Source organism: Semicossyphus pulcher, unplaced genomic scaffold, assembly GCF_022749685.1.
Source record: "Semicossyphus pulcher isolate SPU_LCO1_2020_fin unplaced genomic scaffold, fSemPul1.0.p SCAF_5, whole genome shotgun sequence".
Lineage (NCBI taxonomy): Eukaryota > Metazoa > Chordata > Actinopteri > Labriformes > Labridae > Semicossyphus > Semicossyphus pulcher.
The window spans coordinates 3830323-3842968 of NW_027211726.1; the positions used below are offsets into that span (position 1 = coordinate 3830323).

Here is a 12646-nt window from a genome sequence, read left to right on the forward strand (position 1 = left end):
ACTGGTCAACACACACCAGCCACCTGTACGGGAAGACACAAGGCAGGATGTACTTCCTAAGGAGACTGCGGTCTTTTAACATCTGCAGCAAACTGCTGCGGATGTTTTACCAGTCTGTGGTTGCCAGTGTCCTCTTTTACACTGTAGTGTGCTGGGGAGGCAGCACATCCAAGAAGGACACATCCAGACTGGATAAACTGATCAGGCGAGCCGGCTCTGTGATCGGCATGAAGCTGGACCCTCTGGTGACGGTGGCAGAGACAAGGACACTAAACAAACTGTTGGACATTATGGACAATGCCAGCCACCCTCTGCACACCGTCATCAGCAACCAGAGGAGCCTGTTCAGTGAGAGACTGCTCCTTCCAAAGTGCAGGACTAACCGACTGAAGAACTCCTTTGTCCCTCATGCCATCAGGCTGTACAACTCCTCACTTAGGGGGAGGAGGTAACAGGGACAGACTCTCTCACAAGCGGTAGCCACTAATTCAGCTCACAAAGTTAATAGTAGTTAACTTCTTTTATTCAATAGTAATATTTATTTATTTCTCAAAGGGTCATATGTGCAATAAAAATCTGTCAATGTGCAATAATCTCTCACCACAGTGCAATAACCTAATACCACAGTGCAATAACCTAATTTAGTTTAATTGAACTATTACCCACTGTTTACTTGTACATTTTCTAAGAGTGTATATTTTATATATTTTGTTATCTAATTTTGTACTTTTTTATATATATATATATATATCGATAGATATATATATTTTGATCTTTATTTTTTACCCTCTGTGTGCTGATTCTTTCCTATTGTATTGTACTGTATAAGCTGCTGGAGACTGAATTTCCCAGAGGGAGTCATCCCAAAGGGATCAATAAAGTTGAGTCTAAGTCTAAGTCTAAGTCTCTAAAAGTAATCTGATTGTGTTTCAGATATTAGATTAGACCAATTAATAATTAATCGTTTTGAATGAGGTCTGGATCTGCTTATTGTCATTTCTGTTTATTGTTTTTGTTAAACCATGCCTGCTGTGGGGCTGTTGGATCATATGCGAGTAATCTGGTCTCAGTCGCACACAACTAAAGGAGCTTCTACTGCCATCTCCCTGTCACTTTAATGGTTAAGGATGAAAAAGCTCAGCTGTGGCCCTATATGTGTTCAGGAAACTCAAACTCTGGCTACGTCCACTGATGTCTGAGTCCTTCCTAAGGCCGTGCTGGGTTTTGACCCCGTGCTGTCATCCAGAGAGCGGTCGTTGGACTGGGTCGTCTGTCCGTCCACGTCGTCCGCCAGAGCTCTCTTGTACACCCCCGCCAGACTCTGCTTGAAGCGTCCCCTCACGTCCAACCCCATGCAGAAGTACAACAGCGGGTTCACACAGCTGTTGAAGTAGGCCATGCCGGCCGCCAGAGGTTGCCAGATCTTCACCACCTTGTTATTACTGTTCACCATTTTCGCCAGCAGGAGGCAGTGGTAGGGCGCCCAGCACAGGAAGAACGCAATCACCAATGATGCTAGTATGCGTAGGGGGCGGGACTTTCCTGACAGCCGGGTGCGTCTTATGCCTAATCCAGCCAGGATGTAACAGATAAGGATGACCATAAAAGGCAACAGGAAGCCACACAGGAAGCGGTTCATGTAGAGAGCCAGTCTGATGCTGCTGATGCCGTTCGACTGCTTGTCGTCCAAAGAGCACTTAGTGCGGTTGTGATCCTTCAGGGAGATTTTGCGGTAGATGAAGAATGGCGTGCTGAAGATGATGGCGGCGATCCACACGCAGACAGCCACCAACCTGGCGGCCCACAGGGTGCGTCGTCGCTTGGTGAAGATGGGCTTCCAGACGCAGAGCACTCGGTCCAAACTGATCACGGCCAGCAGAAACACAGAGCAGAACATGTTGGCGTATTTGAAGAAGCCGTTGAACTTGCAGAGGAAGAGGCCGAAGGGCCAGCGGTCGAAGAAGAGCTTCTTAATGAGGGAGAAGACTCGTGTGAAGGAGAAGATCAGGTCTGCTATCGCCAGGTTCACCAGCCACACGTTCGTGACCTTTGGCTGAGGAGGACAAAGAAGAAAATTCGGTTGACAATAGAAAAAAGTAAAGACGGGAAATGTCAGATTTTACATACAAGGTAATAGAAAGAAAGAAATGTAACTGCTCTAAATCCAACCACCAATCCTACCTCAGAGAAGGCCCAGCACATCTGTCAACCTTTGGATTTCCGACATGCCAAATTAATCTTACCTTAATAATTATCTGTATCAGTTAAGTGATACCCATATCCCTGCAAGATTTGTTGAAAAAACTAAGGTAAGAAAGTTTTTTTAACAAATCGTGCAGGGATATGGGTTTCACTTAAAAAATACCTGTTCAGTACGGGAAGCTTCACCTTTAGGGAGCCAAGATGAAACTATATCAGAGATCAGAGTGACATCAGCGGCTCTGACAGCCTGTTAGAACTTAGCAAATAAGTCAGCGTGGTCAGTGGCCCAATGCTTCAAAATATGTCCATCCAGGTACCCTTCTTGTTTCAATTCTGTCGACCACTTTGTGTGTTGTCAGGGGTAATAAATGAGCCAAACAAATACTGGACTGGGGTTTGATTCTTATGCTTAACCACAGACTGCATAAAAACATGGACGACGTGACAGCTCCCTAAAAGTGAAACCCTCTCTATCGCCCCCTGCTGACTGTCTGCAGTATAGCTCATAAAGCCCGCCTCCTCCATGTTAACAGATGGGACATGAGTCAAACTATAAAATCAAAATACATTTTTCTCAAACATGGTTTCTGTCATTATAGTTAGTTCTTATCATGCTGATTTATGTCCAAGTGTTCATTTTTCTGACAAGTTTACTTTTAATGAGTTACTTGATGCTGTAAAAGGGGGTGTGGCCTCATGATTGACAGCTTTGTTGACAAATGGGGCTCCTGCAGCGTTGTGTTCCCGAGTAGCAGAATGAACGGCGTCAAGACTTTCTGTTCCGCGTGCTGCATTGTTCGCAGGAAAAGTTTTTTTGTGACACAGCGGCAGGGAATTTATCTCAAGTTGAATTTTAGATCTAGTTTAGAGCTTTAACATTGATCCGAAAATAATCAGGTACTGGAAAAAAAACAGCGCAAACAGAACAGATCGTGGGAAAGTGAAGCTTCATAATAAAATATGACAACATTAGCTCTGGGGGTACTAAACATTCAGGATGCAGAAATGATGTCACTCTACTTGACATTTAAATTTCACAACTACTCTAACCAGCAAGTGCCAACTTCCTTCTTTGTGCATTTCACACCCCCACCTACACACACACATCCTGTACTTGGGACCAACTTGGGGCTCCATCTGGGCCAACGTTAAACTGTGTCACGAGTATATTTTGCCATGTAAAATAAAGACTTTTTTAATTCTACATAATCAGAGTGCCTTGTTGCATTTTACACTTTTTGATTGAATACATTTTTTCACATTAAGCACAGCCACCTGAAGTATGCACAGAGCACCTGTATGTGATCACTACCAAAGACCCAGCAGCACTCACTTCTGCTCACACCACAACACATTAACAGGACAATGAGCACGCTGGACTCATCGTTTGTATCATTCAGTGTGAAGTGTTTATCCACCTTGAGCTTGAATCCGGCCACCCAGATCACTATGGAGTTCCCGGTGATGCCGAGCACGACGGTCAGCGTGTAGAGGACGATGGAGACGTTGTCCATGATGGCGTCGATGTCCACGGCCGCCTCGTCATTCTTGGAGGTCCCAGGGGCGTGTTGAGAGGCATTGAGAGACATTGTGTGGCTGAAAAAATGAGATAACAAGAAATGTTATCCGACATATTTCTACTCTTTCTACCAGACAAGGAAAAAAACTTAACACGATGAACGGACATGGTGGACAAAGATGATAGGTCAGAAACTAAATAAGAAAACAGTTTTGTTATTATAAACTTCTGATTATTTGTGTGCATATTTTAGCTGTTTTAATCATTCAGTAACCTCTTTTATCCTCAAATAACAAATGCAAATAAACAAACACACAAAAATGTTATTTCATAGATAGTTTGAAGGATCAGACATCATGATTAACAACCAATACCCAAAGTGTATCCACGCGCTGAATCCCAGTTTAATCAGTATGAAACCAGAGCTTTAATTGTGTTCAAATATGTTAGACACAAACTGTCATTCATTCTGATATTTTTGTAAATGTTGTACTAGGGGAAGCAGAAAGAAAGTGTATCCACAGAAGCACAAAATATGCAAGTTGCATAAAGTTTACACTAAAATTCATATAAAAGAAAACGTAAATTATGTCTCAGATTAAATTAAGTGACATACATTAAATGTGTTTTTCTTATTCAGATGTAAATTTTATTTGTACACTCTCTTCCTGATGACAAATTGTACTTAAAAACCTAAAACCAAAAAACACAGAGTTTGGGAAACGATGAAATGGAAACAGGACATAATGAAGAAGCAGGACCAGAAGGAGAAAACATTCTTTATCCCCATCATGAACACAATTTGTTTTGTTTTTCGGTTGCATATAAAGGCAGAATACGCCCCAGAAACCTGCTTTATTTGCAGCCTAAACCGTCACTCACGGCTCTCAGGAGCTCACTACATGTCAGGAAGCAGTAAGAGATAATTCATCTTAAGTTGATTGATTGTAAATTCACCTGAGAGGATAAGTGATGCAAGTACGTTTGTCTCACTCTATCAAACAGGTCACACATTCTACTGACTCTTGCTTTTCTGTGGTTAAAATATTCTTCTTCTTGTTTATGGTTTAGTAATTTACAAAGACAGCTTGTTTCCTTCCTGTTTTCTTTTCTTTCCTTTTTCACAGCGTTGAGGAGACTAAATGCACGTTATACCGAAGATGTTCTCTATTTTAAAAGCTGCTTTTTTATTTTACGAATGCAGCATGGGTTTGGGTTGTTTCCTCTTTTGCTTTCACACTAAAAACACCCAAAATGTCCACACGACTCCACTGCCTGACACTTCATCAAGGAAAATAAGTGTAGTACTGTTAAAAAACTGTACTGTTTTCTGATCACGAGCCTGCATCTGCAGACGATGCTGCAAAGAAAATAGACACATGAATGAGTTTGTGATTGAAGGAGTCAAATGTACCAAGATGAGTCACGATGCATCAGTGTCTGAAAATGTGCCAAGGTGTCTGTGAATGTGATTGCATGTCAGTGTGTCTGTGTGTGTGCTTGCTTTAAATATTTGTATGTGTGTACGAGGGAGACGTGAAGAATACTCCTAGAATATTTCTGTGAGAGCTGTAAGTTGGCAAAAACCTGAAGATAGAAAACGTTTCATGATACAGGGCTTATAATTCGATATATTTTCATGCAATACTTAAAGCTCCTGTGAGGAACTTTGGGTTTGTGTTGATTTTGGCGCCCCCTGTGGACAAAGCCGTACCTCTTATCTCTTTGCTTATTTTGTCCTGTTCATGCTTAAGTGGCGGTTTTTAACAAAAAATCTCATCCTGCTTTCTTTAACAGTCATATGTATCACTCACTTTAAATTGACGCCCTGCAAAATGTAAACAAAGGCAGCGTGCATCGAACACCTACCCTCCACCACCGTTTTCAGGCTTTAGAAATATCTATAAAGAATGAATCTTGTCATCATTAGAATTCATTTCAGTCTGTTTCATAACCAGAGAAAAAATCCTCACAGGAGTTTTAATGCAAAGTTATATTTCAACATTTGAATGTAATTTCATCTGTCTGACATCCAAAATTTATTTTTCTGCATCTGTGCAAAGGAAGTCACATTTTCCAATATTGGAAATGAATATTTAATATAAAATCTAAAAAAAAAAGTAAAACAAAAAAGTCAGGAGTGTTTTGGGAATCAATACACCAAAAATGTCGCTTTAATCAAGTGTATTTCCTCTAATTTATTGTCCCCCCATTACGGTTTGCTCTTAAGCCCCGCCCCTTTTTAAAAAGGCTGAGCTCAACCTAATGCCACCCCCCCCCACACACACACACACATTAATTTTGTTTTATTTTGTTTAATATCTATGGAATAACAACTTAAATATAGATGTGGAGACATCGATCTGACTCGTATTCATATAAATAAAAAACTAAACACAATCATAGCCTTAATTTACAGCTTGACGTTCCAGTGACGCAATTGAGGATGACCGTTGAACTTTGCTGCTCGGACAACATAAGTAGTCTAGGAGTTACCGAAAGTGTCGAATCTTTTTAGTGAAATATAGTAAGGTGTAAGTCCGCGCTAATCAGCTGATTATGGATCGCGTTACTTTTGTTGTTTTGTTAAGACATGAAGGAGAGTGGATGATGATGGTGGCAAGGATTACAGACACTAATTCGCTAGCAATGCTAATGCTCACGCGATGGAGGCTATTGTGATGACAAACATGGAGGATAATGAGGACGACGAAGAAGAGGGCTGCCTGAACGACCTGCATTAATACTGTAAGTGAGCGTCATGAGCTGAGAGTAATTTAACTTCTCTTATGTGCTGTGTAACTCGGGCTAACGTTAGCTACAGCTAGAACGCAGCTGCTAGCTAGCAGGAGATGGCTGCTGCTGTTTCCATAGTAACTCAAGATGAATCTGCTTTATTATATCGTTTTTGCTCGCAGCTGAAATGTTTGGTGAATCAATAGATGCTTTTGGGGAGGCTATGATTTGGATCATAGTTCAAAATCACAGTTCCCTGGCGCCACCCGACAGCATCTCGCCAAGTACATGAGCTAGCAAGTCGCAAAAGCGTATCACTTACTAGCTGCATATTTATCTGGGGAGAATTAAAGTGAACAAATAACGTCAAAACCATGCCCTGAATTCTTACAGTTATGACAAGTCAGAGCCATATTTGCTGAATAATAGATTATGAATATAAATAAAAAAACAGTCATGTAGTAATAGTAATAGTCAGCTCTGGACTAAAACAGTGAGACAGCACATCTTCATTTGTGTCATGTGGTTAAGTGTCTTGTATGCTTCTGCAAAGAACTCTATGGAAATGAGTCAGCAAAGTGAAGGGTGACCTAAAGACATCCACAAACTACTGTGATCAGTATCAGATCTAGAGACTCAAATGTAGTGACATCTGACATGAATAAATCAAACATGTTGCTGTCCACATCAGAAAGATGCTGCGATGAAGTGTGCCTCAACTGGTCGAATGAGATGTGAGATATGTTGGAACGAACTGTTGTGTTCTGTGTTTTGATGTTTTAATTTGTGCTGCTGGCTTAAATGAAAAGTGTAAACAGAGGTTATTACCTCTTCAGCCTCCTCGTACTGTCTGATCTGATAACTTGATCTGACGACTCCTAACTCCTGTCTATTTCAAAGTGTTTCATAGTCAAAATATTTTGTGCATAGAAGAAGCTTGAGTAATCCAAGAAAGAGGAACAGGCGAGCTGTTCCCTCTGTCTGTCTGCATGTTTACATCATGCTGCCGTTGTTTTGGTTCAAGCTGTTGTGGCCCATTTTCTGTTTTATCACTACCATAAGAATGCTTCAGATGGGGCCAACTGCAACCAAGAAATAGTGCCAGAAGATGCATTGTTTTGTCATCAAAGACAAGCAAGTGTTTGTTCCACCTGTCTGTCCACGCCAGCCACCTCCTGATGCAGACATTCTCACTCTTTATACTGCATCACCAGACTTCCTCCTTTGTTTTGCTCTAGTCTTTATTATTGACCACGCACAGCCTCCTTAATGGTGAAATGGGTCATTCCACATTAAGGGATTGCGTACAGGGTACTAGATGTTGTAGAAGAAATGAACCACAGGCGACGCTAAATGGGTTTATTTCTGGCAAAACAACCTGCTTGCTGTAAATTTCCAGCTTGTTACAAGGCTACTTGCTAAAGAAATCAATAACTTGACCCAAAATATTGATTTGGAATTTGTTTTATTGACTAAATGTTTTGTTTTGTCTTCTAAAAAGTTGACCGGTCGATTCTAGACTTGGAACAGTGTCCAGTTGCCCAGTTGAAGCTCTAATCCACCGTAAAGTAAACCCCGAAAAAAGTAAAGATCTTGATTCATGCATGGCACCCCAATGGTTGCTGCAACCCTCGATCAACTCAACACACTCCTCAGTTCTTCTTCTGAGTCGCTGTTAAATTAGTTTGAATGTATCACTTCCTGTCAGCCAGAGTTTCCCATGAACATAACCACACTTTAAGGAATTTAATCCTGCAAATGTTAAAGTTTAAAAGAACCAGATGGTTACTAACGTAACAGAGACTCTGTCCAGTTTAAACTGGAAATTTGTTGATATGATGCAGATGTCTAAGTATCTGTGAACATCACTGTGCTGGGCACATTGAAAGTAAGTTAATTCCACAGCAAAAAATATCCACAGGCCAAATGAGGCCATCAAACACCGCAGAGTACTTTGTCATGAACAGCCACAAACATTCAACCCCTGTGGCCCAGATAATTCACCGTGGTCGGAACTAACACCTGCATTCTTTTTACATCAGTCAGATCGTCAGAGTTGTTTTCAAGTAATAAAAGTAAATCATCAAGAAGAGTTCATGTTCAAGAATGACCTAATAAAAATTAAACAGTCCACAAAACAAATACATTTGATCTCTCTGTACTCTAACCAAAAATCCTAGAGCATCGAGCATCAATAGAAAGAAGAAATAACTGGAGCAGAGTTAAGACTTCCTGCTCTGAACCATTTGAAGACTTCACAAGATCATGCAACAGATTTTGTTCTGAGCATCTCACAGCTTTCATATAAATACCTAATAATAACCTCACACAAATTCAATTTTGGACAGAGAAAACATTCAGCCAGACGTGCAGCTTAAAACTGTGTTTGGCCTCCCTGTTAGCACCAGTTATTGTTGATTTGCTGGTCAGAAGAGCAGTGTAACGACACATTATACCTTGAAATTGTTGTGGTTTTGCACTTGAGCAATGACACATGTGGCACAAATCTCTTTCCTACAAAGATGTAGACCTCTCTGACAGATCTCTCTCTGTTGTAACGAAACATTTCTCCTCATCCCTAGCCATACTATCATTTGGTGTTCCCCAGGCAACAATCCTTGGTCCTTGGGCTATTTTCTATTTATATGCTTTCTTTGGATCAGCTAGTCCATAGACAATATCAACTGTTTTGCAGACGACACACAACTTTAAGTTTCATTGACTGTTAGTAAATTAGAGGCATATTCTTATACGATTGCTCTGCTATCCGGTTTTTACTGCTGGATATCAGAAAACTTGCTCTGGCTTAATGAGTTCAAATGTTAGATCCTTTTATTTAGCCCTCAAAACTTTGCCAAAGACTTGCAAAAAGGAGAGATGATTCTCCTCAGACTATGTTGATTATAAACACAATAAAGAAACATCAATGTGAATGTGTAAAGCCAGCAAATGTTGATATTAAAAGTTGATTAAGTTAGGGAAATACTACAAAAGTGAAACTGACTGAAACACAAGACAAGGACATTTTTACTTCATCAACATTTAACTTTAGATTTTAGAGAAGCTGTTTAGTATTGCAGATATATAATACAGAGACACCTGTTTCTACAAGAACTACACAGCTGTAGTCCTGATTTCTTACCAGCAGATGCTTTGATATCAACGCACTGAGGTCGGCTGCTTCAGTCTCAGTGGTCAGATGAAGAAGTGAAGATGCATCTTCATGAGCAGTGTGTGTGTGTGTGTGTGTGAGAGAGTCCCCTTGTGTCTCATTTACTTGAAGTGGTTTTTATTTCCAAAAGCTGGACGTGCGTTTGTGTTTGCTCTCTCTCTGTCTCTCTCTCTCACGCACGCGCACAGACACACAAACACACATATAGACCCTTCCTCTTTCTCCCTTTTATTTTAATATTGTGTGTGTATGGCTGCGTCTTCCTGTCTGGCTTCTTCTTTTTTTCTCACGTAGCCACACGCACTCTCTGTCCTTACATTTCACCACACACACACACACACACACACACACACTGACACACAACTGCATAAACACACAGTGTGGATGAAAATTCTGTGATAATCAGACCGACCCCGATCTTCTCGGCCAATAAGATTCCTCCGAAGAAGGCCGATGACCTCATGTTATTTCAACAAATAACTTTTCATGTAACTAAAAACAAAAAGGCCCCTAAATATGCAGTTTACAAAAGTACAAGTTATCACACCAGTCTTTTCTGTTTACAGTAAATGGTGTCCTTTTCTGCTCAGAGAAGCTAAAGGCTTCTAGTAATAGAAAGTGAAGATTAAAAGAAAGCAACCTCAAAAGTGCGGCTGGGCAGCTGATGCAACTGAGTCCTCACAGATTAGCCCTTGAAACTTTTACTTTTTTTTTCATTCTTTTTTCACCTGTTTGTTATTCAATGTATACAAATTCATTCTTGGATGTTTCTTTGAAAAAGAACACTTTAGTTTAATAACATCCCTAAAGTGTAAAGTATGAGGCTATTTTAAAAATCAAGCTCCAGGAAACAAAAGGAGTGACTGCATTCACGACCGCGTTTGGATCCCTTCATTCAGAATCGTGGTTTTTCTTCCTTTCTTTTCTTCCCTCTGCCCCTTCAAATGTCACAACATGCAATCACTTCCTTCTTTCATTGGCTCCTCAGCCATTTGGGCCGCTCCAAACAGGGTTCATGACCTCCTGATGTTGCACAAGGTCAGGACAGAAATATCACACAGGGAGAAGTCGTTCAAGAAAAACATCTGCATTTCATCATCGCTGTCATTCATCTCTTTTGTTTCTAAAAGATTTAAAGAAAGGATCCATAAAATGCTGTGATGCTGTCAAGGCAGAAATAAATAGGAATCACCATGAAGCTCTGCACAACCAGAGCCACAACATTTAAAGGTTATTTGATACACGTCTCAGGAACAACAAAATATGTAGAACTTCTGCATTTGACCACAAGTTCTTATCCACTTCACACTTTCATATCTTGGAGGGTATTTTAATACACCCAGACACGCAACTCTTGCGGTCTTCTGCATATAGATATTATAACTAGCTACAATGAACTCTAAGTTTAGAGACTTTTTTTGTGATATGTAACAGCTTTTCCATAAACATTGCCACTGTTGCTGCGTGCGTCCTCCACGGTGGATTAACTTTGGTCTTTAAAAACAGAATCATAAAGAGCACAGTCTGGATTAGATAACTGATTTGGCGCTATATAAAGATTGATTCATGTGCAAAGGGGAGTGTAAATTCACAAAGGTCTAGTGGGGGTTGAGTTTGAGGCCATGTCCACACGCAGACGGGTATTTTTCAAAACGTAGCCTTTTCTCTGTGTTTTGACCTTTCGTCCACACAAACGCAGTTTTAGGTCACTTTTGTAAAACTCCGGCCAGGGTGAAGACTTTTAGAAACTCTGCTTCCATGGAGACGTGTGGACGGGGTAAATGGCGTTTTTGGCTCGTGACGTCAGGCTGTGCGCCGTTATCTCCTTTGAGGCGACATTCCTTGCAAAATGACGGACGTGACAAATGATGCATCTGACCTTGCTAACAGGACGTTTTACATGTTGACACATATGTACAGTTACTCGTCCACTATATTGAGGAAAAGAGCCGTTGGGATGCACTACTTCCGGCAATAGATTTTTTCAGATATTTGATTGGCCACGATTCTTCTTCTTCTTCCTTGCATATGGTTATATCGCCGCCTGTTCTCATGGCAGCGTTTCTGTCGTGTTTTTGCATTTTCATTTGGACGGGGATTTCTTTTTACCGCGCTTGTGCGGACGGGAAAAAATACCTGTGTGTACGTTTAATGCAATGAAAAGTGGCCCACGGTCTCGTCCTCGTTGTCTGCGGTGGTGATGACAAAGTGGGGAGCGTGGAAAAGTTTACAGTGTGTCAGTACAAAAACTGGGAAGTACAGACATTAGGGTTGGGTTTGTGTTGCTGGTGAACTTCTGCATTATAATGTTAAAGAGGGCAGACCCTGTGACACCAAAATATCTTTAAGGTTGACCTCAGTTTACTCAAACACATTGAGAAATAGACCTCCATGATATTTCTACTCCCTGTTCCTGTTACTACACAAATATAAAACAAGTTAGCGCAGTTTGGGTTCAATGCAAGTTTGTTAAAATTATTATATTTGCAAGTGCAGAGGCCTGTAACATGGTGCAAAGCAAACAGAGAAACTAAAGCATATGAGAACTAAGGGGACAGATAAGGAGAATAAATCATCTAAACAAAATGACACCACTTTCTCCAACAAAGCAATATGGGAGGGTGAGAGGTGCAAAAACAAGTAGGTACCACAGAAGAAGAATTGAATGAGGAGGTGCTCAGAACTGGATCACACATACTTTCTGGAGTTTGAAGGTCAAAAATGAACTGCTACCAGATCCATGTTGTAAACAAACATGTCGCCTTATGGCGCTCTCTGGTGGCTCATTAGAAAGTGTGTGTTTTATTCTCAGTGTGTGTTTACATCTGGTTCACCTGCTTATGCTGCCCTCAAGTGGCATAAAGTGACGTTTCACTGTGATTATCCAGATTTTTCTGGGGACGTGAAAGAAGAGGTGCTGTTTTGCAGGCATTTGAATGTCTGTTTTTAGTGTGAGAAACGTTATGTCTGGTTTTGCACCACAGTTGTTTTTATCTGTATGTGGCAGCCTTTGGTTC

At 40.8% G+C, this 12646-nt stretch overlaps 1 protein-coding gene across 1 annotated transcript; it reads right to left on the reverse strand.

Annotated features, from left to right (window-relative positions):
- Positions 1-668: 668 nt before the first annotated feature.
- On the reverse strand, positions 669-9686 carry LOC138609275 (formyl peptide receptor 2-like). Its single transcript, XM_069681910.1, has 3 exons — positions 9600-9686; positions 3621-3798; positions 669-2053 (listed from the first exon to the last, which is right to left on the reverse strand). Exons 2-3 carry the CDS (start codon positions 3789-3791, stop codon positions 1169-1171), a joined length of 1056 nt encoding a protein of 351 aa, XP_069538011.1. The 5' UTR covers positions 3792-3798; positions 9600-9686; the 3' UTR covers positions 669-1168.
- Between the last annotated feature and the right edge of the window lie 2960 nt (positions 9687-12646).

What these genes read in the sequence shown, in the direction of transcription:
- LOC138609275 (XM_069681910.1), bottom strand. Translation starts at nt 3,791, where the DNA reads ATGTCTCTCAATGCCTCTCAACACGCCCCTGGGACCTCCAAGAATGAC. An exon ending in TGGCCGGATTCAAGCTCAAG is followed by an intron (nt 2,054 to 3,620) that starts GTGGATAAACAC and finishes TGTCCTCCTCAG; the next exon opens with CCAAAGGTCACGAACGTGTG.